The sequence below is a fragment of the Stegostoma tigrinum genome, chromosome 1 (genome assembly GCF_030684315.1).
Source record: "Stegostoma tigrinum isolate sSteTig4 chromosome 1, sSteTig4.hap1, whole genome shotgun sequence".
NCBI lineage: Eukaryota > Metazoa > Chordata > Chondrichthyes > Orectolobiformes > Stegostomatidae > Stegostoma > Stegostoma tigrinum.
The window spans coordinates 193522319-193549982 of record NC_081354.1 but is presented as its reverse complement, the minus strand read 5'-3'; the positions used below and the strand labels follow the sequence as shown (position 1 = coordinate 193549982).

Below are 27664 nucleotides of genomic sequence, written 5' to 3'. Positions count from 1 at the left end.
GCAGGGACAGCACGGACAGCAGGGAGAGCAGGGACAGCAGGGAGAGCAGGGACAGGAGGGACAGCAGGGAGAGCAGGGACAGGAGGGACAGCAGGGAGAGCAGGGACAGCAGGGACAGGAGGGACAGCAGGGAGAGCAGGGACAGGAGGGACAGCAGGGACAGCAGGGACAGGAGGGAGAGCAGGGACAGGAGGGACAGGAGGGACAGCACGGACAGCAGGGAGAGCAGGGACAGGAGGGACAGCAGGGAGAGCAGGGACAGGAGGGACAGCAGGGACAGGAGGGAGAGCAGGGACAGGAGGGACAGCAGGGACAGGAGGGACAGCACGGACAGCAGGGAGAGCAGGGACAGGAGGGACAGCAGGGACAGCAGGGAGAGCAGGGACAGGAGGGACAGCAGGGACAGGAGGGAGAGCAGGGACAGCAGGGACAGGAGGGACAGCACGGACAGCAGGGAGAGCAGGGACAGGAGGGACAGCAGGGACAGGAGGGACAGCAGGGAGAGCAGGGACAGGAGGGACAGCAGGGACAGGAGGGAGAGCAGGGACAGGAGGGACAGCAGGGAGAGCAGGGACAGCAGGGACAGGAGGGACAGCAGGGACAGGAGGGACAGCAGGGAGAGCAGGGACAGGAGGGACAGCAGGGACAGGAGGGAGAGCAGGGACAGGAGGGACAGCAGGGACAGGAGGGACAGCAGGGACAGCAGGAAGAGCAGGGACAGCAGGGAGAGCAGGGACAGGAGGGACAGCAGGGACAGCAGGGACAGGAGGGACAGCAGGGACAGGAGGGACAGCAGGGACAGGAGGGAGAGCAGGGACAGGAGGGCCAGCAGGGACAGCAGGGACAGCACAGACAGGAGGGACAGCAGGGAGAGCAGGGACAGCACAGACAGCATGGACCAAACAGGTAGCTGAGAGTAAACCGGTAGATGTGGTGTATCTGGGTTTCAGTAAGGCGTTCAATAAGGTTCCCCACAATAGGCTATTGTACAAAATGCGGAGGAATGGGATTGTGGGAGACATAGCAGTTTGGATCGGAAATTGGCTTGCTGAAAGAAGACAGAGGGTGGTAGTTGATGGGAAATGTTCATCCTGGAGACCAGTTACTAGTGGTGTACCGCAAGGGTCGGTGTTGGGTCCACTGCTGTTTGTCATTTTTATAATTGACCTGGATGAGGGCGTAGAAGGATGGGTTAGTAAATTTGCAGACGACACTAAGGTCGGTGGAGTTGTGGATAGTGACGAAGGATGCTGTAGGTTGCAGAGAGACATTGATAAGCTGCAGAGCTGGGCTGAGAGGTGGCAAATGGAGTTTAATGCAGACAAGTGTGAGGTGATGCACTTTGTTAGGAGTAAGCGGAAGGCAAAGTACTGGGCTAATGGTAAGATTCTTAGTAGTGTAGATGAGCAGAGAGATCTCAGTGTCCATGTACACAGATCATTGAAAGTTGCCACCCAGGTTGACAGGGCTGTTAAGACGGCATACAGTGTTTTATCTTTTATTAATAGAGGGGTCGAGTTCCGGAACCAAGAGGTTATTGTGAAGTTGTACAAAACTCTGGTGCGGCCGCACTTGGAGTATTGTATACAGTTCTGCTCACCGCATTATAAGAAGGATGTGGAAGCTTTGGAAAGGGTGCAGAGGAGATTTACTAAGATGTTGCCTGGTCTGGAGGGAAGGTCTTACCGAGGAAAGTCTGAGGGACTTGAGGCTGTTTTCATTAGAGAGAAGAAGGTTGAGAGGTGACTTAATTGAAACATATAAAATAATCAGAGGGTTAGATAGGGTGGATAGGGAGAGCCTTTTTCCTAGGATGGTGACGGCGAGCACGAGGGGGCATAGCTTTAAATTGAGGGGTGAAAGATATAGGACAGATGTCAGAGGTAGTTTCTTTACTCAGAGAGTAGTAAGGGAATGGAGCGCTTTGCCTGCAACGGTAGTAGATTCGCCAACTTTAGGTACATTTAAGTCGTCATTGGATAAGCATATGGACGTACATGGAATAGTGTAGGTTAGATGGGCTTGAGATCGGTATGACAGGTCGGCACAACATCGAGGGCCGAAGGGCCTGTACTGTGCTGCAATGTTCTATGATCTATGACAGCAGGGACAGCAGGGAGAGCAGGGACAGGACGGACAGCAGGGAGAGCAGGGACAGGACGGACAGGCAGGGACAGGACGGACAGCAGGGACAGCAGGGACAAGCCCTCCAGTCCAGGCAGCATCCTGGTAAACCTCCTTCGCACCCTCTCCAAAGCCTCCATATCTTTCCTATAATAGGGTAACCAGAACTGGACACAATATTCCAAGTGTGGTCTCACCAGGGTTTTGTAGAGCTGCAGCATAACATTGCGGCTCTTAAACTGGATCCCCCTGTTAATGAAAGCCAAAACACCATATGCTTTCTTAACAACCTGATCCACCTGGGTGGCAACTTTGAGGGAGCTATGTTTTATAGGTGTGTTACAGGTGTTATTTACAGATGTTGTGCTGTGACAGGTATGTTTTATAGGAGCGTTACTGTCGTTATTTACAGATATTGTGCTGTTACAGATGTTGTCTTCGAGGTGGAAGGGGAAAACATCTCAGCCCATAAACCCCTCCTCATCTCTAGCTGCAATTGGATGGCGGCAATGTTTCGTGGTTCCTTCCTGGAAAGCTACGTTGACAAGGTATCAGCTTTCAGTTTGAGAGGGTAATACTCCCCAGGGGGACAGTGATGGGTAAAACTCCCCAGGGGGACAGTGATGGGTAATACTCCCCGGGGGGACAGTGATGGGTAAAACTCCCCAGGAGGACAGTGATGGGTAATACTCCGCGGGGGAGGACAGTGATGGACAATACTCCCCAGGGGGACAGTGATGGGTAATACTCCCCGGGGGAGGACAGTGATGGATAATACTCCCCAGGGGGACAGTGATGGGTAATACTCCCCGGCAGGACGGTGTTGGGTAATACTCCCCAGGGGGACATAGATCATAGAACATTACAGCACAGTACAGGCCCTTCGGCCCTCGATGTTGTGCCGACCTGTCATACCAATCTCAAGCCCATCCAACCTACACTATTCCATGTACGTCCATATGCTTGTCCAATGACGACTTAAATGTACCTAAAGTTGGCGAATCTACAAGCGTTGCAGGCAAAGCGTTCCATTCCCTTACTACTCTCTGAGTAAAGAAACCATCTCTGACATCTGTCCGATATCTTTCACCCCTCAATTTAAAGCTATGCCCCCTCGTGCTCACCGTCGCCATCCTAGGAAAAAGGCTCTCCCTATCCACCCTATCTAACCCTCTGATTATTTTATATGTTTCAATTAAGTCACCTCTCAACCTTCTTCTCACTAATGAAAACAGCCTCAAGTCCCTCAGACTTTCCTCGGTAAGACCTTCCCTCCAGACCAGGCAACATCCTAGTAAATCTCCTCTGCACCCTTTCCAAAGCTTCCACATCCTTCTCATAATGCGGTGACCAGAACGGTACACAATACTCCAAGTGCGGCCGCACCAGAGTTTTGTACAGCTGCAGCATAACCTCTTGGTTCCGGAACTCGATCCCTCTATTAATAAAAGCTAAAACACTGTATGCCTTCTTAACAGCCCTGTCAACCTGGGTGGCAACTTTCAATGATCTGTGTACATGGACACCGAGATCTCTCTGCTCGTCTACACTACCAAGAATCTTACCATTAGCCCAGTACTTTGCCTTCCAGTTACTCCTCACACTTGTCTGCATTAAACTCCATTTGTCACCTCTCAGCCCAGCTCTGCAGCTTATCTATGTCTCTCTGCAACCTACAGCATTCTTCGTCACTATTCACAACTCCACTGGCCTTAGTGTCGTCTGCAAATTTACTAACCCATCCTTCTACGCCCTCATCCAGGTCATTTATAAAAATGACAAACAGCAGTGGACCCAACACCGACCCTTGCGGTACACCACTAGTAACTGGTCTCCAGGATGAACATTTCCCATCAACCACCACCCTCTGTCTTCTTTCAGCAAGCCAATTTCCGATCCAAACTGCTGTATCTCCCACAATCCCATTCCTCCGCATTTTGTACAATAGCCTATTGTGGGGATCCTTATTGAACGCCTTGCTAAAATCCATATACACCACATCAACCGGTTTACTCTCATCGACCTTTTTGGTCACCTTCTCAAAGAACTCAGTAAGGTTTGTGAGGCACGACCTTCCCTTCACAAAACCGTGCTGACTATCCCTAATCAAATTATTCTTTTCTAGATGATTATAAATCCTATCTCTTATAACCTTTTGCAACACCTTACCAACAATTGAGGTAAGGCTCACTGGTCTATAATTACCAGGGTTGTCTCTACTCCCCTTGTTGAACAGGGGAACCACATTTGCTCTCCTCCAGTCGTCTGGCAGTATTCCTGTAGACAATGACGAGTTAAAGATCAATGCCAAAGGTTCGGTAATCTCCTCCCTGGCTTCCCAGAGGATCCAAGGATAAACCCCATCCGGCCCAGGGGACTTATCTATCTTCACACTCTGTAGGATTTCTAGTACCTCTTCCTTGTGAACCTCAATCCCACCTAGTCTAGTAGCCTGTATCTCAGTATTCTCCTCAACAACATTGTCATTTTCTGGAGTGAATACTGTCGAAAAATATTTATTTAATGCTTCCCCTATCTCATCTGACTCCACACACAACTTACCACGACTGTCCTTAATTGGTCCTAATCTTACTCTCGTCATTCTTTTACTCCTCAAATACCTATAGAAAGCCTTCGGGTTTACCTTGATCCTATCCGCCACAACTTCTCATGTCTCCTCCTGGCTCTTCTGAGCTCTCTCTTCAGGTCTTTCCTGGCTACCTCGTAGCCCTAACGCCCTAACTGAGCCTTCACATCTCATCCTAACATAAGCCTTCTTCTTCCTCTTGACTAGAGATTCCACTTCCTTCGTAAACCACGGCTCCCGCGCTCTACAGCTTCCTCCCTGCCTGACAGGTACATACTTATCTAGGACACACAGGAGCTTTTCCTTGAATAAGCTCCACATTTCTAATGTGCCCATCCCCTGCAGTTCCCTTCCCCATCCTATGCTCCCTAAATCTTGCCTAATCTCATCGTAATTGCCTTTCCCCCAGCTATAATTCTTGCCCAGGTGGTATACACCTACCCCTTTCCATCACTAAATTATACATAACAGAATTGCGATCGCTATCACCAAAGTGCTCACCTCCTTCCAAATCTAACACCTGGCCGGGCTCATTACCCAGTACCAAATCTAATGTGGCTTCACCCCTTGTTGGCCTGTCTACATACTGTGTCAGGAAGCCCTCCTGCACACACTGGACAAAAACTCGAACTATAGTGTTCCCAGTCAATATTTGGAAAGTTGAAGTCTCCCATGACAACTGCCCTGTCTGTCTCACTCCTATCGAGAATCATCTTTGCTATCCTTTCCTCTACATAACTGGAACTATTCGGAGGCCTATAGAAAACTCCCAACAGGGTGACCTCTCCTTTCCTGTTTCTAACCTCAGCCCATACTACTTCAGTTGACGAGTCCCCAAACACCCTTTCTGCAACTCTAATACTGTCCTTGACCAACAATGCCACACCTCCGCCCCTTTTACCATCTTCTCTGTTCTTACTGAAACATCTAAATCCCAGAACCTGCAACAACCATTCCTGCCCCTGCGCTATCCATGTCTCCGAAATGGCCACAACATCGAAGTCCTAGGACAGTGATGGATAATACTCCCTGGGCAGACAGTGATGGGTAATACTGCCCGGGGGGGATAGTAATGGGAAATACTCCCCGGGGGGACAGTGATGGGTAATACTCCCTGGGGGATAGTGATGGGTAATACTCCCCAAGCTTCAGTGATGGGGAATACTCCCTGGGGGAACAGTGATGGATAATACTCCCCTGGGGGACACTGATGGGTAATACTCCTCGGGGGGACAGTGATGGGTAATATACTCCAGGGGGACAGTGTTCGGTAATACTCCCCAGGGGGAACAGTGATGGGTAATACTGCCCGGGGGGACAGTGATGGGTAATACTCCCCGGGGGTGCAGTGATGGGTAATACTCTCCAGGGGGACAGTGATGGGTAATACTCCCGGGGGGCAGTGATGGGTAATACTCCCTGAGGGGACAGTGATGGGTAATACTCCCTGGGGGAACAGTGATGGGTAATACTCTCCAGGGGGACTGTGATGGGTAATACTCTCCAGGGGGAACAGTGATGGGTAATACTGCCCGGGGGGACAGTGATGGGTAATACTCCCTAGGGGAGCAGTGATGGGTAATACTCTCCAGGGGGACAGTGATGGGTAATACTCCCTGGGGGAACAGTGATGGGTAACACTCCCTGGGGGAACAGTGATGGGTAATCAGTGATGAGTAATACTCCCCGGGGGAACAGTGATGGGTAATACTCCCCGAGGGGACAGTGATGGGTAATACTCCCCGGGGGGGCAGTGATGGATAATACTCCCTTGGGGAGGTAGTAAATAAAACCTGTAGGGAACTAGATAATGGAGTCAGTGTGACTAAAGGGAATAGTAGTCGGGGAGCAGATGGTGAACACAAAGGGACAGGTGGTCTGAGGTGCATTTGTTTCAATGCGAGAAGTGTAGTAGACAAGGCAGATGAGCTTAGGGCTTGGATCGGTACCTGGATGTATGATGTTATTGCTATTACTGAGACTTGGTTGAGGGAAGGGCGTGATTGGTGATTAAATATTCCAGGACAGAGATGCTTCAGGCGGGATGGAGAGGGAAGTAAAAGGGGTGGAGGACCAGCAATACTGGTCAAAGACGATATCACAGCCGCACTGAAGGAGGGCCCCATGGAGGACTCCAGCAGTGAGGCAATATGGGTAGAACTCAGAAATAGGAAGGATGCAGGAACAATGCTGGGGCTGTACTACAGGCCTCCCAACAGCGAGCGTGAGATAGAGGTACAAATATGTAAACAGATAATGGAAAGGTGTCGGAGAAACAGGGTGGTGGTGATGGGAGATTTTAATTATCCCAACATTGACTGGGATTCACTCAGTGTTACGGGTCAAGATGGAGCAGAATTTGTAAGGTGTGTCCAGGAGGGTTTTCTAGAGTTTTCCAGAGCTTGCTGAAAGAAGACAGAGGGTGGTAGTTGATGGGAAATGTTCATCCTGGAGACCAGTTACTAGTGGTGTACCGCAAGGGTCGGTGTTGGGTCCACTGCTGTTTGTCATTTTTATAAATGACCTGGATGAGGGCATAGAAGGATGGGTTAGTAAATTTGCAGACAACACTAAGATCGGTGGAGTTGTGGATAGTGACGAAGGATGTTGTAGGTTGCAGAGAGACATAGATAAGCTGCAGAGCTGGGCTGAGAGGTGGCAAATGGAGTTTAATGCAGACAAGTGTGAGGTGATGCACTTTGGTAGGAGTAACCGGAATGCAAAGTACTGGGCTAATGGTAAGATTCTTAGTAGTGTAGATGAGCAGAGAGATCTCGGTGTCCATGTACACAGATCCTTGAAAGTTGCCACCCAGGTTGACTGGGTTGTTAAGAAGGCATACAGTGTTTTAGCTTTTATTAATAGAGGGATCGAGTTCCGGAACCAAGAGGTTATGCTGCAGCTGTACAAAACTCTGGTGCGGCCGCACTTGGAGTATTGTATACAGTTCTGGTCACCGCATTATAAGAAGGATGTGGAAGCTTTGGAAAGGGTGCAGAGGAGATTTACCAGGATATTGCCTGGTATGAGGGAAGGTCTTACAAGGAAAGTCTGAGGGACTTGAGGCTGTTTTCATTCGAGAGAAGAAGGTTGAGAGGTGACTTAATTGAAACATATAAAATAATCAGAGGGTTAGATAGGGTGGATAGGGAGAGCCTTTTTCCTAGGATGGTGACGGCGAGCACAAGGGGGCATAGCTTTAAATTGAGAGGTGAAAGATGTAGGACAGATGTCAGAGGTAGTTTCTTTACTCAGAGAGTAGTAAGGGAATGGAACGCTTTGCCTGCAACGGTAGTAGATTCGCCAACTTTAGGTACATTTAAGTCGTCATTGGACAAGCATATGGACATACATGGAATAGTGTAGATTAGATGGGCTTGAGATCGGTATGACAGGTCGGCACAACATTGAGGGCCGAAGGGCCTGTACTGTGCTGTAATGTTCTATCTATTCTATCTATCTTCTATCTATCTATCTATGTAATCCAACTCGGGAAGGGGCCATACTGGACCTGTTGTTGGGGAATGAGCCCGGCCAGGTGGTTGGAGTTTCAGTAGGGGATTACTTTGGGAAGGGGACTGTCGGAGAATGCAGCAGAATATAGATAGATTGGAGAGTTGGGTGGAGAAATGGCAGATGGAGATCAATCCGGGCAAATGCGAGGTGATGCATTTTGGATTATCTAATTCAAGAGCGAACTGTACAGTAAATGGAAAAGTCCTCGGGAAAATTGATGAACAGAGAGATGTGGGTGTTCAGGTTCATTGTTCCCTGAAGGTGACAACGCAGGTCAATAGGGTGGTCAAGAAGGCATATGGCATGCTTTCCTTCATTGGACGGGGTATTGAATACAAGAGTTGGCAGGTCATGTTACAATTGTATAGGACCACATTTGGAATACTGTGTACAGTTCTGGTCGCCACATTACCAAAAGGATATGGATGCTTTGGAGAGGGTGCAGAGGAGGTTCACCAGGATGTTGCCTGGTATGGAGGGCGCTAGTTGTGAAGAGAGATTGAATAGATTAGGATTATTTTCATTATAAAGACGGAGATTGAGGGGGGACCTGATTGAGGTCTACAAAATCATGAGGGGTATAGACAGGGTGGATAGCAAGAAGCTTTTTCCCAGAATGGGGGACTCTATTACTAGGGGTCACGATTTGAAGATGAGAGGGGAAAAGTTTACAGGTGATATGTGTGGAAAGTTCTTTACACAGAGGGTGGTGGGCGCCTGGAACACGTTGCCAGTGGAGGTGGTAGAGGTGGGCACAATAGCATCATTTAAGATGTATCTCGGCAGATACATGGAATGGCAGGGAGTAGAGGGATACAGATCTTTGGGAAGTAGGTGACAGGTTTCAGCAGAGGATCTGGATCGGTGCAGGCTTGGAGGGCCAAAGGGCCTGTTCCTGTGCTGTAATTTTCTTTGTTCTTTGTTCTTGAAAGAGAAATTGGGATAGGGTGAGAGAGATAGTGACAGAGTAGGAAAGAGAAATTGGGATAGGGTGAGTTAGAATCCCTACAGTGTGGAAACAGGCCCTTTGGTCCAACAAGTCCACACCGACCCTCAGAACATCCCACCCAGACCCATCCCCTTCCCACTATAACCTACCTAATCTACACATCCCTGAACACTACGGGCAATTTAGCACGGCCATTCCACCTAGCCTGCACGTGTTTGGACTGTGGGAGGAAACTGATGCACACACGGGGAGAATGTGCAAACTCCACACAGACAGTCACCTGAGGGTGGAATTGAACCTGGGTTCCTGGTGCTGTGAGGCTGCAGTGCTAACCACTGAGCCGCCGTGGCGCTCCAGGATGAGAGAGATTGTGATGATGTCGGAAAGATCAAGAGTGGCTAAGATGGAAAAAGGCCGCGTTAGGTAGATTGGGATGGGATGAGAAAAATGAAAAGGGCTAAGAGCAAGATTGAGTGACCATGAGACCAAAAGATGTAAGAGCAGAATTAGGCCATTCAGCCCATCATGTGTGTTCCAGCATTCAACGGAATTGAAGAAGGCTTCTGAGGAAGGGTCACCGGACCCGAAACGTTAGCTCTGATTTTCTTCTTCACAGATGCTGCCAGACCTGCTGAGCTCTTCCAGCAATTTGACTTTGTTCAGAGGAATTGTGGCTGATATGATAATTCTTCACTACACTTCCATACCTTTTCCCTCTTACCCTCGATTCTCTTACTGATTAAAAATCCAACCCAAACTCGACAACCTTCTGTGTTAAAGCATTCCACAGACTCAATCCCCTTTGAGAGAAGAAATACCTCCTTACCTCTGTTTTAGTGGATGACCCCTTATTCTGTGATTGGGCCTTCCGGTCCAAGAGGAGCAACCTCAATGCATTTGCCCTGTCAAGTCCTCTAGGACTCTTCTATATTTCAATAAGGTCACTTTTCATTCTTCTCCATCCCAGTGAGTATAGCCCCAGTTGTCCTCATGAGACAGTCCCTCACTGCCTGGCATCAAGGATAAGAGATGGGTAAGACGGAGATTGAGCTGAATTCAGAGGGCGTGAGACAGTGTAAGAGGGTTTGAGGTGAAGTAAGGAAGCTCAAGATGGGCTGGAGAAATGTGAAAATGCCTGTCCAGGAGAGTCTGAGGGAGTTACACTGGGAATACACTAGTTCACAGGTCGGCGCAGCATCGAGGGCTGAAGGGCCTGTTCTGTGCTGTATTGTTCGATGTTCTATGTTCTATGAATGAGCGGCTAATAAATAAAATAAACAGGCTGTGGCAGCTCATGTGTTTCCAGGGAGATATTGCAATAATGGCCCCATGTATACAAAACTGCCAACCTGTCTCAATAGCAGAGATAACAAAGTGTGGAGCTGGATGAACACAGCAGGCCAAGCAGCATCTCAGGAGCACAAAAGCTGAGGTTTCGGGTCTAGGCCCTTTTCTGATGAAGGGTCTAGGCCCAAAACATCAGATTTTGTGCTCTAAGATGCTGCTTGGCCTGCTGTGTTCAGTATAATCTCAGAATAGGGAGGTCTACAGTGTAAGACAACAATCTATTGTCAGATGTTCAGAGGAATGGAAATGAGATGGTTCAGATAGAGAGTTCATACCAATTGCACACCCACCAAAAATACCTTCAGTAAAACCAGTATTTATTGCCCATCCCTAGTAGACTCCTTGAGAAGGTGGTAGCGAGCTTCCTTCTTGAAATGCTGCAGTCCATATGCTGCTTTACCTGTCAGGCCTCTCGCATTGAAATACATGCTGTTTAATTTATTAGTCTCCTCTCATTCCCTGCTGTGAATCTGCCTGCCGTGCCTGTTGTTCTCTTTAACTTCCGCACTCGCCTCAGGCTCCTCTGTTGTCCCATGATCGCTCAGAGTCCTATCCCCGCACTCGCGTCAGGCTCCTCTGTTGTCCCATGATCGCTCAGAGTCCTATCCCCGCACTCGCCTCAGGCTCCTCTGTTGTCCCATGATCGCTCAGAGTCCTATCCCCGCACTCGCGTCAGGCTCCTCTGTTGTCCCATGATCGCTCAGAGTCCTATCCCCGCACTCGCGTCAGGCTCCTCTGTTGTCCCATGATCGCTCAGAGTCCTATTCCCGCACTAGCTCAGGCTCCTCTGTTGTCCCATGATCGCTCAGAGTCCTATCCCCGCACTAGCTCAGGCCCCTCTGTTGTCCCATGATCGCTCAGAGTCCTATTCCCGCACTAGCTCAGGCTCCTCTGTTGTCCCATGATCGCTCAGAGTCCTATCCCCGCACTAGCTCAGGCCCCTCTGTTGTCCCATGATCGCTCAGAGTCCTATCCCCGCACTAGCTCAGGCTCCTCTGTTGTCCCTTGATCGCTCAGAGTCCTATCCCCGCACTAGCTCAGGCTCCTCTGTTGTCCCATGATGCTCAGAGTCCTATCCCCGCACTCGCCTCAGGCTCCTCTGTTGTCCCATGATGCTCAGAGTCCTATCCCCGCACTCGCCTCAGGCTCCTCTGTTGTCCCTTGATCACTCAGAGTCCTGTCCCCGCACTAGCTCAGGCTCCTCTGTTGTCCCTTGATCGCTCAGAGTCCTATCCCCGCTGCCAGACTAGTTTAAACTTTCCGGAGCAGCTCCAGCTAATCTCCCCACCAGGATATTGGTCCCCTCCAGATCAGCTTCAACCTGCCCCTTCAGTACAGGTCACCTCGGGCCCAACGATCCAAAATTTGGAATCCCTGCCCCCTGCAGGGGTGGTCCTCAGCCATGCATTCATCTGCCCCACCCTCCTATTCCTCTTGTCAGCAGCACGTGGTACCAGGAGTATTCCAGGGTTTACTTCCCTCGAGGTGCTGCTTTTTTATCTCCTTTTTAGCTCCCTATTTCACTCTTCAGGAGCTCGTCCTTTTTCTCCCCCTTTGCTGTTGGTACCAATGTGTACAATGACCTTGAGCTGCTCACACTCCTCTTTCAGAAATTGCTGTAACCAGTCCGACATGGCCTTGACCCTGGTACCAGTGAGGCACACGTCATCCTGGAGTCTTGCTCACACGCTCAGAAACGCCTCTCTGGACCCTGACTAGACAGCCCCCCATCACAATTGCTCACTTGGACCTTGTCATACCCTGCATAACAGCAAAGCCAGTCATCGTGCTTATTTTCCCCTCAGAGACGATCGTCCTCCCAAAAGTATCCACAATGTTACATCTGCTTGAGGCGTGGATAGGCACAGGAGACTCCTGCACTACCCACCTCCTTTTCTGACAGCCTGCCATCTACCTGACTGAACCTGCAGTGTGAACACCTCTCTGTAGCTACTATCTATCACACTGTGTGTGCTGTGTATGCTCCACACGGTGACTAACTCTCGACCTTCAACTGGTTATCTAATTGTCTATCCGTGGTAAAACACACCTCTTATCTGATGCGGTGGCTGAATGTGTGCTCCCTTATTGAATGTCTTAGAACAAAGAACAAAGAAAATTATAGCACAGGAACAGGCCCTTCGTCCTTCCAAGCCTGCACCGATCCAGATCCTCGATCCAAACCTCTTGCCTATTTTCCAAGGGTCTGTGTCCATTTGCTCCCTGCCCATCCATGTATCTGTCCAGATACATCTTAAAAGACGCTAACATGTCTGCATCTCCCACCTCCTCTGGCAATGCGTTCCAGGCACCCACCAACCTCTGCAGAAAGAACTTTCCACGCATATCTCCCTTAAACTTTCCTCCTCACACTTTGAACTTATGACCGCTAGTAATTGAGTCCCCCAATCTGGGAAAAAGCTTCTTGCTATCCACCCTGTCTATACCCCTCATGATTTTGTAGACCTCAATCAGGTCCCCCCTCCATCTCCGTCTTTCTCATGTAAATAATCCTAATCTACTCAACCTCTCTTCATAGCTAGTACCCTTCATACCAGGCAACATCCTAGTGAACCTCCTCTACACCCTTTCCAAAGCATCCACATCCTTTTGGTAATGTGGCGACCAGAACTGTACAGAGTACTCCAAATGTGGCCGAACCAAAGTCCTATACAACTGCAACATGACCTGCCAACTCTTGTACTCAATACCCCGCCCAATGAAGGACAGCATGCCATATGCCTTCTTGACCACCCTATTGACCTGCGTTGTCAACTTCAGGGAACAATGGACCTGAACACCCAGATCTCTCTGTTCATCAATGTTCCCTAGGACTTTTCCATTTACTGTATAGTTTGCTCTTGAATTAGATCTTCTCTAAATCTACTCTACTGAGACTACTCTAAATCTACATAGAACCTGCAACAGTATAGCACATTACAAGCCTTTTGGCCCATGATGTTGTGCTGACTTATTATCCTACAAAGATTAATCTACCCTGCATAACCTACATTTTATTATCCTCCAGGTGCCTATCCAAGAATTGCTTAAAAGCCTCTAAAGTATCTCCTGACTCAATGTTCCACATGTCTGGTCATCCTTAATTCCCTTACCTTACCATCCTTTCCTTGCCTCAGTGGGACAAATCTATCCAGTCCTTGTCGTAACTGCTCCTGAAACAACCTCCACATTTCTATCGTACATTTCCCCACAGAAAGCACGAGGGGGCATAGCTTTAAATTGAGGGGTGAAAGATATAGGACAGATGTCAGAGGTAGTTTCTTTACTCAGAGTAGTAAGGGAATGGAACGCTTTGCCTGCAACGGTAGTAGATTCGCCAACTTTAGGTACATTTAAGTCGTCATTGGATAAGCATATGGACGTATATGGAATAGTGTAGGTTAGATGGGCTTGAGATCGGTATGACAGGTCGGCACAACATCCAGGGCCGAAGGGCCTGTACTGTGCTGTAATGTTCAATGTTCTATGTTATTTCCCTGAGAGCATCTGATCCCAGTTTATGCTCCCTGGTTCCTGCCTAATAGCATTGTAATTCCTACTCCCCCAACTAAATATTTTCCGGTATCATCTGCTCCTGTCCCACTCCTTGGCAACAGTAAAGGTCAGGGAGTTGTGATCACTATCACTGAAATGCTCTCCCACCGAGAGATCTGACACCTGGCCTGGTTCTTTGCCAAGCACCAAATCCGATATGGCCTCCCCTCTAGTCGGCCTGTCTACATACTGAGTCAGAAATCCTTCCTGATCACACCTGACAAAAGCTTCCCCATCCAAACTATTTGCGCTGAGGTTCCAGTCTATATTAATGAATTTGAAGTTGCCCATGACAACAAACCTACGACTTCTGCAGCTTTCCACAATCTGTCTCCCAATCTGTGCCTCAGTGTCTCTGTTGCTGTTGGGGGTTCGATAGAAAACTCCCAATAAAGTGACTGCTCCTTTCCTGTTTCTGCCTTCCACCCACAGACTCAGTGGAGAAACCCTCCTCCACAACCTCACTTTCTGCAGCTGTGATACTATCCCTGATTAGCAATGCCACTCCCCCACCCCTTTTACCTCCCTCCCTATTTCTATTGAAACATCTTTACCCTGGAACGTCCAACAACCATTCCTGCCCCTGTGTTATCCAAGTCTCCGTAATAGCCACAGCATCGTTGTTCCATGGAGTGATCCATGCTCTAAGTTCGTCACCCTTATTCCTGACACTTCTTGCATTGAAGTAGACCTCAACCCGTCACACTGACTGCCCCTTTACCCTATCAACTACATTTATCCAATATTTATCAGGTTCTTCACCCAGAGAGTTGTGAGCGCATGGAATAGTTTGCCAGTGGTAGTCGTGGAAGTGGAGTCATTAGTGACATTTAAGCGACTGCTGGACATGCACATGGACAGCAGTGAATTGAGGGGAATGTAGGTTAGGTTATTTTATTTTTGGATTAGGATTAATCCACGGCACAACATGGTGGACCGAAGGGCCTGTACTGTGCTGTACGTTTCTATGTTGTATGTTCGATGTTCTAACTTTTCAGCACATTACTGATACCATTCCGTGTTCTGCTACTTCAACAGCTTATTGGCTTCCCGCTTCAACTACCCTCCCAGGCAGCATCTCAGGAGCCCAAAAAAAATAGCTTTTGTGCTCCTGGGATGCTGCTGGGCCTGCTGTGTTCATCCAGCCTCACATTTTATTATCTTGGATTCTCCAGCATCTGCAGTTCCCATTATCTCTGATACCCTCCCAGGCAATACATTTCCAGACTCCCATTGCTCTCTGGGGGGAAAAAAGTCCTCAAATCTCCAGCAAACCTCTTGTCTGCCCCATACTTCCCAGTTCTTGAACCTTCAGTTAAGGGGAACAGCTGCTTTCCATCCACCCTGTTCATGCCCCTCATAATGTTACATATCTCTACCAGCTCCCTCCCCTCATCCTTCCCTGCTACAAAGAAAACAGCCCAAGCCTATCCAGCATCTCTTTGCTGCTGGAATACTCCATCCCAGGCAACATCCTGGTGAATCTCCTCTGCACCCCCTCCAGTGTAATCACATCCTTCCTATAATGTGGGGACCAGAACTGCACACAGTGCTCCAGCTGTGGCCTCACTAAAGTGCTGTGGAGCCCCAGCATAACCTCCCTCCTCTTATTATCCATACCATATCTGAGAAAGACGTGTCCCATATCCCTCCCTAACTCCCCTAGTAACCTGCCCTACCACCTTCAGCAGTTTGTGCACAAGCTGCCCAAGATCCCTCTGAGCTTCCTAATGTCTTGCTATTCATTCAATTCTCCCTTGTTTGGTTCCTTCTTCCAAAGTGCATCAGCTCACATTTATCAGGATTAAGTTCCATCTGCCACTGATCGCTTCTCGCCCATCTGACCAATCTGTTTCTATCCTCCTGTAATCTAACACCTTCCCACTCACTGTCAGACACTCGGCCAATCTTTGTATCATCCACAAACTTATTTATTACCCCCTTCACATTCTCATCTCCATCGTTAATGACCATCACAAACAATAAGGGACCCTGCACTGATCCCTGTGGAACCCCACTGCACACCAGGCTCTCGTCACACAAACGGCCTTCTGTCACTCCCCTCTATTACCTGTCTTTGAGCCTATTTTGGATCCACCTTGACAAGTTACCCTGGATCCCGTGTGCTTTCACCTTCGTGATCTGTTTCCCACGTGGGACTTAGTCATAGGCCTTTGCAAAATCTGTATAAACTACATCAACTGCCCTACCTTAACCAAACACCTGGTCACCACCTCAGAAAAAAATTCCAACAGATTTGTTAGGCATAGCCTCCCTGTGACAAAGCCATGCTGACTATCCCTGACTTTATCTCTTCAAATGGAGAGTAGAGTTAGAGTACTGTGCTGCCAGTAACCCAAAATCTGAAACCCATTCCATCCCACTTTGAACTAAATTTCCTACACTGTACTCACTTAACCTTCACCTCAGTCCATTGAAATCTTCCGCACAGTGACTATACCCCTTGTTGACCTCATGGTGCAAGAATTCCCATTCCTTTATGGATCTGGTCAGACACATTTTAGCTGCAATGCTCAGTACCTCATCTCCGGCGAGTAACTCCCCTCCCGACTCCCCAAAGCCTGCCCACCATCTACAAGGCACAAGCCAGGAGTGTGATGGAATACTAGATAACAAAGTGTGGAGCTGGATGAACACAGCAGGCCAAGCAGCATCTCAGGAGCTCAAAAGCAATACTCCCCACTTCTCAGGATGGTTGCAGCCCCAACAACACTCAAGAGGCTTAACAGCAAGAGAAAGGTGATGGCCTAGTGGTATTATTGCTGGACTGTTGATCCAGACACCCAGACAACATTCTGAGGAGCATCTGAGGACCCAGGTTCAAATCCTGCTGTGGCAGATGGTGAAATCTGAATTCAATAAAATATCTGGGAGACAGAATCTAAAGATGACCATGAATCGACTGTCACAAAAACCCATCTGGTTGACTGATGTCCTTTAGGAAAGGAAACTGCCATCCTTACCCGGTCTGCACTACATGTGACTCCAGACCCACAGCAACGTGGTTGACTCTCTGCTGCCTTCTGGGCAATTAGGGATGGGCAATAAATGCTGCCTAGACAGTGATGCCTGATCAGTGATACCCTCATCCTATTAAGGAATAAAGAGAAAAAAAAATCCAGGACAAAGCAGCTGCTTGATTGGGGCAAAATCCGCAAACATCCCACTCCCTCCCCCACCGACACTCAGTCGCAGCAGTGTATACTGTCTACAAGATGCACTGCAGAAATTCACCAAAAATCCTCAGGCAGCACCTTCCAAACCCACGCCCACTTCCATCTAGAAGGACAAGGGCAGCACTCATCCAAGTTCCCTTCCAAATCACCCACCATCCTGACTTGGAAATATATCCCTGTTCCTTCACTATTACTTGATCAAAATCCTGGAATTCCCTCCCTAAGGGCACTGTGGGTCAACCCACAGCACCTGGTCTGCAGGTAGACCCACAGTGCCCTGAGAATGGGAATTCAGGGATTTGTGATCCAGTGACAGAGAAGGAGCAGCGATATATTTCCAGGTCAGGATGGTGAGTGGCTTGTGTGGGGATCTGTGTCTAACACCAGCTGTGCCTGGGCTGGGAGTAGATGGCTGTGTGGCAGTGTGATGCTGTATTACTGGTACTGCAGTTTGTTGGAAGGGATAATGATCATTACTTATCCACTCTGTCAGGTCCCGGTGCCTGACTGCAGCAGCAGCTGCATGCGAGCTGTTCTGGATTTCCTGTACACTGGGCAGATGGGGTTGAATGACCAGGTGGATACCATGGAACTGATAGCATTTGCAGACCGCGTGTGCTTGTCTGGCCTCGTTGCATTGACAGGTAAATACTGATTTGGTCATTGTGTACAGGCTTACGTTCTGATAAACTCCTCCTACTCGCACACACTATACAGTTCAACATTGACTGTCATTCATGTTTCTAGGCTTCCACCATTCTGTGTTGTCATGGTTCCACAGGATCATACAGTACAAAACAGTCCCTTCAACCCATCAGGTCTGTAAATAAAGGTCGCAAGATTTCCCAGCTCAGCTACCCTCCCAGGCAGTGCATTCCACACCCCCACCACCCTAATGGGTGAGAAAACATTTTCGCCAAGTCCCCTCTAAACCTCCTGCTTCTCCCTTTTAAAATTGCATCCCCCTTGTGACTGACCCTTCAATTAAGGGGAACATCTGCTTTCATCCACCCAGTCTATGCCCCCAATCTTATAGACCTCTATCAGATTCCCCCCTCATCCTTCCCTGCTCCAAAGAAAACAGCCCAAGCTTATCCAGCCTCTCTTTATCGCTGAAATGCTCCATCCCAGACACCATCCTGGTGAATCTCCTCTGCACCCCCTCCAGTGTAATCACATCCTTCCTATAATGTGGGGACCAGAACTGCACACAGTGCTCCAGCTGTGGCCTCACTAAAGTGCTGTACAGCCCCAGCATAACCTCCCTCCTCTTATTATCCATACCATATCTGAGAAAGACAAGTGTCCCAAATGACATCTTGACCACTGTATTGGCCCATCCCCCTACCTTCACAGATCTGTGGACAAGCTCTCCAAGATCCTGAGCTTCATTGTGTCCTACAATTCATTGAATCCATGTTTCTACAATTCCATATTTCCCATATTTGCGTATTTCTATGTTTCATTGTTCTTTGTTCCTGTGTTTCCATATTCCCTACCTCAGAAAACCCTCAGAACAGAATTCAGGTTCTCAGGAAGAAAAACTGAACCCAAAACATTAACGCTGATTTCGCTGTATACAGATGCTGCCAGATCTGCTGAGCCTTTCCCCAGCAATTTCTGCTTTTGTTTCTGATTCCCAGTATCCACAGTTCTTTTGGTTTTTAGAGAGTTTCTGTACCATCTCAAAGCCTCTACATTTTTCTGGGCATATAGCAAGCAGAGCTGTACATATTGTGCAGCATGCTATGATGGCCCTCATCAAAGGCCTTGCTAAATTCCATATACAGTTACATAAACAGTAAGAAAAGTATTGGAGAAGATTCGTATCAATAGAATTTACTCACATTTGGAAAAATATGCACTTATTAGCAATTGATATGGCTTTGTGGGTAAAGGTTGTGTCTCACAAACTTGATTAAATTCTTGAGGAAATTACACAGATGAATAATGAGGGCAGGGTGATAGATATTGCCTATATGCACTTCAGCAAAGTCTTCGATTAGGTCCCTCATGGTAGGCCGTACAAGATATGGGCATGCAAGGGCATTTAAGCGGCTTTTAGATAGGCATATGGATGATAGTGTATGGTAGCGGTGGAGGGTAGACAGACCTTAGGTTTAGGGGAAATGTTCGGCACGGCATCGTGGCTGAAGGGCCTGTTCCTGTGCAGTAATTTTCTTTGTTCTCAGCAACCAGAATTATTTACCTAGAACATAGAACATAGGACGTAGAACCATACAGCACAGGAACAGGCCCTTCGGCCCTCCAAGCCTGTGCCGATCAAAATCCTCGATCTAAACCTGTCGCCTGTTTTCCGAGGATCTGTATCCCTCTGCTCCCCGCCCATTCATGTACCTGTCCAGATACATCTTAAATGACGCTACCGTGCCCACCTCTACCACCTCCACTGTAACGCGTTCCAGGTGCCCACCACCCTCTGTGTAAACAACTTTCCACGCATATCTCCCTTAAACTTTCCTCCTCTCACTTTGAACTCATGACCCCTAGTAATTGAGTCCCCCACTCTGGGAAAAAGCTTTTTGCTATCCACCCTGTGTATACCCCTCATGATTTCGTAGACCTCAATCAGGTCCCCCCCCAATCTCCGTCTTCCTACTGAAAATAATCCTAATCTACTCAACCTCTCTTCATAGCTAGCATCCTCCATACCAGGCAACATCCTGGTGAACCTCCTCTGCACCCTCTCCAAAGCATCCACATCCTTTTGTAATGTGGCGACCAGAACTGTCCACAGTACTCTAAATGTGGCTGAACCGAAGTCCTATACAACTGCAACATGACCTGCCAACTCTTGTACTCAATACCCCGTCCGATGAAGGAAAGCATGCCATATGCCTTCATGTCATATGCCTTCTTGACTACCCTATTGACCTGTGTTGCCACCTTCAGGGGACAATGGACCTGAACCCCCAGATCTCTCTGTTCATCAATTTTCCCCAAGGCTTTTCCATTTACTGTATAGTTCGCCCTTGAATGTGATCTTCCAAAATGCATCACCTCGCATTTGCCCGGATTGAACTCCATCTGCCATTTATCTGCCCAACTCTCCAGTCTATTTATATTCTGCTGTAATCTCCGACAGTCCCCTTCACTATCTGCTACTCCACCAATCTTAGTGTCATCAGCAAACTTGCTAATCAGACAATCTATACCTTCCTCCAGATCATTTACACATATCACAAACAACAGTGGTCCCAGCACAGATCCCTGTGGAACACCACTGGTTACAGGTTTCCAATTTGAGAAACTCCCTTCTACTACTACCTTCTGTCTCCTGTTGCCCAGCCAGTTTTTTATCCATCTAGCTAGTACACCCCAGACCCCATGTGACTTCACTTTCTCCATCAGCCTGCCATGGGGAACCTTATCAAATGCCTTACTGAAGTCCATGTATATGACATCAACAGCCTTCCCCTCATCTATCAACTTTGTCAATTCCTCAAAGAATTCTATTAAGTTGGTAAGACATGACCTTCCCTGCACAAAACCATGCTGCCTATCACTAATAACCCATTTTCTTCCAATTGGGAATAGATCCTATCCCTCAGTATCTTCTCCAGTAACTTCCCTACCATTGACGTCAGGCTCACCGGTCAATAATTACCTGGATTATTCTTGCTGCCCTTCTTAAACAAGGGGACAATGTTAGCAAGTCTCCAGTCCTCCGGGACCTCACCCGTGCTCAAGGATGCTGCAAAGATATCTGTTAAGGCCCCAGCATAAGGAGGGGGGAAGTGTTGGGTATTCTAAAAGGCATTAGGGTGGACAAGTCCCCAGGTTTGGATGGTATCTATTCCAGGTTGCTGAGGGGCCAGGGAGTGGCCGATGGATTTTAATTTAGATAATTGTGGGATGTTGCATTTTGGAAAGGCAAACAAGGGTAGGATTTATACAGTTAATGGTAAGGTCCTGAGAAATGTTGCTAAACTGAGACTTGAGTGGAATGCCCTGCCTGCAACAGTAGAAGACTCACCAACTTTAGGTACATTTAAGTCGTCATTGGATAAACATATGGACGACAATGGAATAGTGTAGGTTAGATGGGCTTCAGATTGGTTTCACAGGTCAGTGCAACTTCGAGGGCCGAAGGGCCTGTACTGTGCTGTAGTGTTCTATGCTCTAAGGGTCCGAGACCATAATTCCTTAATTGTGGAGTCACAGGTAGGTAGGGTGGTGAAGAAGGCATTCTGTACGCTTGCCTTTATTGGTCACTGCATTGCATATAGGAGTTGGGAGGGTCATGTTGCAGCTGTACAGGACATTTTTCAGGCCGCTTTTAGAATAATGTGTACAGTTTTGGTCGATATTCTGTAGGAAGGAAGCAGTTCAACATGAGAGGGTACAGAAAATATTTATAAGGGCATTGCCAGGGTAACATAGAACATTCCAGCACAGTACAGGCCCTTCGGCCCTCGATGTTGTGCTGACCTGTCATAGCAATCTCAAGCCCATCTAACCTACACTATTCCATGTACGTCCATATGCTTGTCCAGTGATCACTGAAATGTACCTAAAGTTGGCGAATCTACTACCGTTGCAGGCAAAGCGTTTCATTCTCTCACTACTCTCTGAGTAAAGAAACTACCTCTGACATCTGCCCTATATCTTTCACCCCTCAATTTAAAGCTATGCCCCCTTGTGCTCGCCATCACCATCCTAGGATTGGGGGGTTTGATCTCTAGGGAGAGGCTGAATAGGCTGGGGTATTTCCCTGAGCATTGGAGTCTGAGGAGTGACTTTATTGCGGTTTATAAAATCGTGAGGGGCATGGATGGGGTAAATAGACACGGTCTTTTCCCCAAGGTGGGGGAGTCCAAAACTAGAGGGGCATAGGTTAAAGGTGAGAGGGGGAAAGATTTAAAAAGGATCTGAGGGGTAACTTTTTCACACAGAGGGTAATGCAAGTGGAAATGATGGAGGTGGGTACAACTACAACATTTAAAAGGCATCTGCATGGGTGATTAGAAATGATTTAGAGGGATACGGGAAAAATGCTGGCACATGGGACAATGCCAGATTGGAATACCTGTTCAGCACAGACAAGTTGGACTGAAGGGCCTGTTTCTGTGAAGTGGAACTCATCGACTCCCTTTGCATGACCTCATCACTCTTCCTACCTATGTCACCAGCACCAATATGGACCATAACCTGTGGCAGCTCACCCTTCCCTTTCAGAGTGCTGTGTGCCTGCTCAGAGGTGTCATTGATCCTTGCATCAGGGAGGCAACACACCATCCTGCAATCTTGCTCAAGGCCACAGAAATGCCAGTCTGTGTCCCTGGCTATAGAGTATCCTATCATGACTACTTACCTATACTTCAGCCCTCCTTGCTGTGTAACAGATCCAATTGTGTTCCCAATGATCTGTTTACTGCTGCTTCTTCCTGAGTGACCATTCCCCCAGAGGTATCAAAAATGGTAAAATTGTTTGAGAGAGGAATGACCACAGGGGCTTGTCCATGCATACACATCTTCCTGGCAATCACCCAACTCTTTTCTGTCCGCAGGAAGTGCTACACTTGCCCCCACACCTCCACCCTACCCCTATCCCAGGCCCCAAGATGACTTTCCACATTAAGCAGAGGTTCACCTGCACATCTGCCAATGTGGTATACTGCATCCACTGTACTCGGTGTGGCTTCCTCTACATTGGGGAAACCAAGCGGAGACTTGGGGACCGCTTTGCAGAACACCTCCGCTCGGTTCGCAATAAACAACTGCACCTCCCAGTCGCAAACCATTTCTACTCCCCCTCCCATTCTTTAGATGACATGTCCATCATGGGCCTCCTGCAGTGCCACAATGATGCCACCCAAAGGTTGCAGGAACAGCAACTCATATTCTGCTTGGGAACCCTGCAGCCCAATGGTATCAATGTGGACTTCACCAGCTTCAAAATCTCCCCTTCCCCCACCGCATCCCAAAACCAGCCCAGTTTGTCTCCACCCCCCACTGCACACACAACCAGCCCAGCTCTTCCCCTCCACCCACTGCATCCCAAAACCAGTCCAACCTGTCTCTGCCTCCCTAACCTGTTCTTCCTCTCACCCATCCCTTCCTCCCACCCCAAGCCGACCCTCCATCTCCTACCTACTAACCTCATCCCACCTCCTTGACCTGTCTGTCTTCCCTGGACTGACCTATCCCCTCCCTACCTCCCCACCTATACTCTCCTCTCCACCTATCTTCTTTACTCTCCATCTTCGGTCCGCCTCCCTCTCTCTCCCTATTTATTCCAGAACCCTCACCCCATCCCCCTCTCTGTTGAAGGGTCTAGGTCCGAAACGTCAGCTTTGTGCTCCTGAGATGCTGTTTGGCCTGCTGTGTTCATCCAGCCTCACATTTTATTATCTTCTCTGTCTATGCAGTCTTTACTGGTGGGGTGACCAGCTCACGCAATGTGCTATCCACAACATTCTCAGCCTCATAGATACTCCAGAATGAGTCCATCTGCAGGTCCAGACACTCCACTTGATAAATCAGGAACTGTAGCTGAACACGCTTCCAGCATATGTATTCATGTTTCTCTGGCCATTGGTTTCCATGTTTGCATGTTGCCACATTCCAATGTTTTGATATTGCCATGTTTCCATATTCCCATGTTGCCATGCTCTGGTGATTCCATGATTCTATGTTGCTGTTCTTCTGTGTTTCCATATATCCATGATTCCATGTTGCTGGGTCTCCATGTTCCTCTGCTTCCATGTTCCTGTGTTTCTATATTGTTTTTCTTTAATTTTTTTCATAATTCCATGTTCTCGTGTTTCCAGAATTCCATGTTCCCATGATTCTGTGTGTTCCCATGTACCCCCTGTTTACATGATTCCGTGGTTCTGTTATTCCATGATTTTCCTACCACTATTGCTCTACGTGACCACACTGCACTGCAGTTTGTGGAGGATGTGACGGGATTAGTGCTGTACAGTCTCCTGATGGAATGCCCTACTGTTTTGTCTTGAGGTAGTGAAACATCTCCCCTGGGATCTTACTGAATGATGTTTCTGCTTCTGATCTTCTAGAGCAGTCTGCTGTGGAGGAACTCCTGCACGCATCCAAGCAGGGAACTGACATTGATGGTTTAGTCTTACAATACCTCGAGAAGGCTCAGGTATGGTGGACAATGCAGACACACAGATGCTGATCTTTAGGACATTTGGGCTAGGGAAGAACTTACATCAGTTCCTGAAGCATTTAAATCTGTTCCTTAGTGGCTGGGAAACTTCCTGTTGTGTAAAGCTTATGTAAAGATGAGGCATGTAGGCTCAGTTAGGGCGCTTGAGAATTACAAATTAACCAGGAAGGACCTAAAGAGAGAGCTAAGAAGAGCCAGGAGGGGACATGAGGAGTCTTTGGCAGGTACGATCAAGGAAAACCCTAAAGCTTTCTATAGATATGTCAGGAATAAAAGAATGACTAGAGTAAGATTAAAGCCAGTCAAGGACAGTAGTGGGAAGTTGTGCGTGGATTCCGAAGAGATAGGAGAGGCTCTAAATGAATATTTTTCATCAGTATTCACACAGGAAAAAGACAGTATTATCGAGGAGAATACGGAGGTACAGGCTATTAGACTAGACAGGATTGAGGTTCACAAGGAGGAGGTGTCGGGAATTCTGGAAAGTGTGAAAATAGATGAGATCCCTAGGCTGGATGGGATTTATCCCAGGAATCTCTGGGAAGCTAGGGAAGAGACTGCAGAGCCTTTGGCTTTGATCTTTATGTCATCATTATCTTCAGGAATCGTGCCAGATGACTGGAGGATAGCAAATTTTGTTTCCTTGTTCAAGAAGGGGAGTAGAGACAAACCTGGTAATTATAGACCAGTGAGCCTTACTTTGGATGTGGATAAAGTGTTGGAGAATATTATAAGAGATAGGATTTATAATCATCTAGAAAAGAATAAATTTGATTAAGGATAGTCAGCATGGTTTTGTGAAGGATAGGTTGTGCCTCACAAAACTTATTGAGTTCTTTGAGAAGGTGACCAAACAGGTAGATGAGAGTAAAACGGTTGATGTGGTGTATATGGATTTCAGCAATGTGTTCGATAAGGTTCCCCACAGTAGGCTATTGCAGAAAATACAGAGGCATGGGATTTAGGGTGACATAGCAGTTTGGATCAGAAATTGGCTAACTATAAGAAGGCAGAGGGTGGTTGTTGATGGGAAATGTTCATCCTGGAGTTCAGTTACTAGTGGTGTACCCAAGATAATAAAATGTGAGGCTGGATGAACACAGCAGGCCAAGCAGCGTCTCAAGAGCACAAAAACTGACGTTTTGGGCCTAGACCCTTCACCAGAGAGGGGGATGGGGAGAGGGAACTGGAATAAATAGGGAGAGAGGGGGAGGCAAACCGAAGATGGAGAGAAAAGAAGATAGGTGGAGAGGAGAGTATAGGTGGGGAGGTAGGGAGGGGATCGGTCAGTCCAAGGAAGAGGGACAGGTCAAGGAGGTGGGATGAGGTTAGTAGGTAGGAAATGGAGGTGCGGCTTGAGGTGGGAGGAAGGGATGGGTGAGAGGAAGAACAGGTTAGGGAGGCAGAGACAGGCTGGGCTGGTTTTGGGATGCAGTGGGGGGAGGGGGCGAACTGGGCTGGTTTTGGGATGTGGTGGGGGAAGGGGAGATTTTGAAGCTGGTGAAGTCCACATTGATATCATTGGGTTGCAGGGTTCCCAAGCGGAATATGGGTTGCTGTTCCTGCAACCTTCGGGTGGCATCATTATGGCACTGCAGGAGGCCCATGATGGACATGTCGTCTGAGGAATGGGAGGGGGAGTTAAAATGGTTCGTAAATGGGAGGTGCAGTTGTTTATTGCGAACCGAGCGGAGAGTGACCCATCCCTTTCTCCCACCTCAAGCCGCATCTCCATTTCCTACCTACTAACCTCACCCCGCCTCCTTGACCTGTCCGTCTTCCCTGGACTGACCTATCCCCTCCCTACCTCCCCACCTATACTCTCCTCTCCACCTATCTTCTTTTCTCTCCATCTTTGGTCCGCCTCCCCCTCTCTCCCTATTTATTCGAGAACCCTGTCCCCATCCCCCTCTCTGATGAAGGGTCTAGGCCCAAAATGTCAGCTTTTGTGCTCCTGAGATGCTGCTTGGCCTGCTGTGTTCATCCAGCTCCACACTTTGTTATCTTGGATTCTCCAGCATCTGCAGTTCCCATTATCACTAGAGGTGTACTGCAAGGATCTATTCTCGTCCACTGCTGTTTGTCATTTTTATAAATGACCCGGATGAGGGCGTAGAAGGATGGGTTAGTAAATTTGCAGACGACACTAAGGTCGGTGGAGTTGTGGATAGTGACGAAGGATGTTGTAGGTTGCAGAGAGACATTGATAAGCTGCAGAGCTGGGCTGAGAGGTGGCAAATGGAGTTTAATGCAGACAAGTGTGAAGTGATGCACTTTGGTAGGAGTAACTGGAAGGCAAAGTACTGGGCTAATGGTAAGATTCTTAGCAGTGTAGGTGAGCAGAGAGATCTCGGTGTCCATGTACACAGATCCTTGAAAGTTGCCACCCAGGTTGACAGGGCTGTTAAGAAGGCATACAGTGTTTTATCTTTTATTAATAGAGGGATCAAGTTCCGGAACCAAGAGGTTATGGTGAAGCTGTACAAAACTCTGGTGCGGCCGCGCTTGGAGTATTGCGTACAGTTCTGGACGCCACGTTATAGGAAGCATGTTGAAACATTGGAAAGGGTGCAGAGGAGATTTACCAGGATGTTGCCTGGTATGGAGGGAAGGTCTTACGAGGAAAGGCTGAGGGATTTGAAGCTGTTTTTGTTCGAGAGAAGAAGGTTGAGAGGTGACTTAATAGAAACATACAAGATGATCAGAGGAGGAGAAAGGGTGAACAGAGAGACCTTTTTCCTCAGATGGAGATGGCTAGCATGAAGGGACATATCTTTAAATTGAGGGGTGATAGATATAGGACAGATGTCAGAGATAGATTCTTTACTCAGACAGTAGTAAGGGCGTGGAATGTCCTGCCTGCAACAGTAGTAGACTCGCAAAGTTTAAGGGCATTTAAATTGTCATTGGATAAACATAAGGATGATAATGGAATAGCGTAGGTTAGATGGGTGTCAGATTGGTTTCACAGGTCGGCGCAACATCGAGGGCCGAAGGGCCTGTACTGCGCTTTGGTGTTCTATGTTCTAAGTTCTATGTTCTGTTTCCATTCCCCAGGAAGGGGCTAGAGGGAGAATGGGAGTCCGTTCCTCTGTAGGTTGAATAAGAGTTGGGGACATTGATATTGGGTAGTTTGAGCAAACGTTTGGTTTTTATTTGTGCACTGTGAGCCTCTGTTTAACTGGGTGGAGTTGAACCCTGTATTCTACTGTGTGTAGTGTGAGCCTGTGTTC

The 27664-nt window shown here is 48.1% G+C and overlaps 1 protein-coding gene across 7 annotated transcripts in view; it reads left to right on the top strand.

Moving 5' to 3' along the window:
• Nucleotides 1-27664, top strand: part of LOC125456767 (rho-related BTB domain-containing protein 2-like) — a 138926-nt gene that overhangs the window by 86946 nt on the left and 24316 nt on the right. For 3 of the 7 annotated variants that reach the window (XM_059650896.1, XM_059650895.1, XM_059650901.1), the window contains exons 7-9: nucleotides 2554-2672; nucleotides 17769-17919; nucleotides 24319-24407. In XM_059650896.1, the coding sequence (XP_059506879.1) occupies nucleotides 2554-2672; nucleotides 17769-17919; nucleotides 24319-24407 (359 nt within the window). The remainder of the gene's footprint in view (nucleotides 1-2553; nucleotides 2673-17768; nucleotides 17920-24318; nucleotides 24408-27664) is intronic. The other 4 variants (XR_009446640.1, XM_059650899.1, XM_059650906.1 and 1 more) reach the window with 2 other exon arrangements.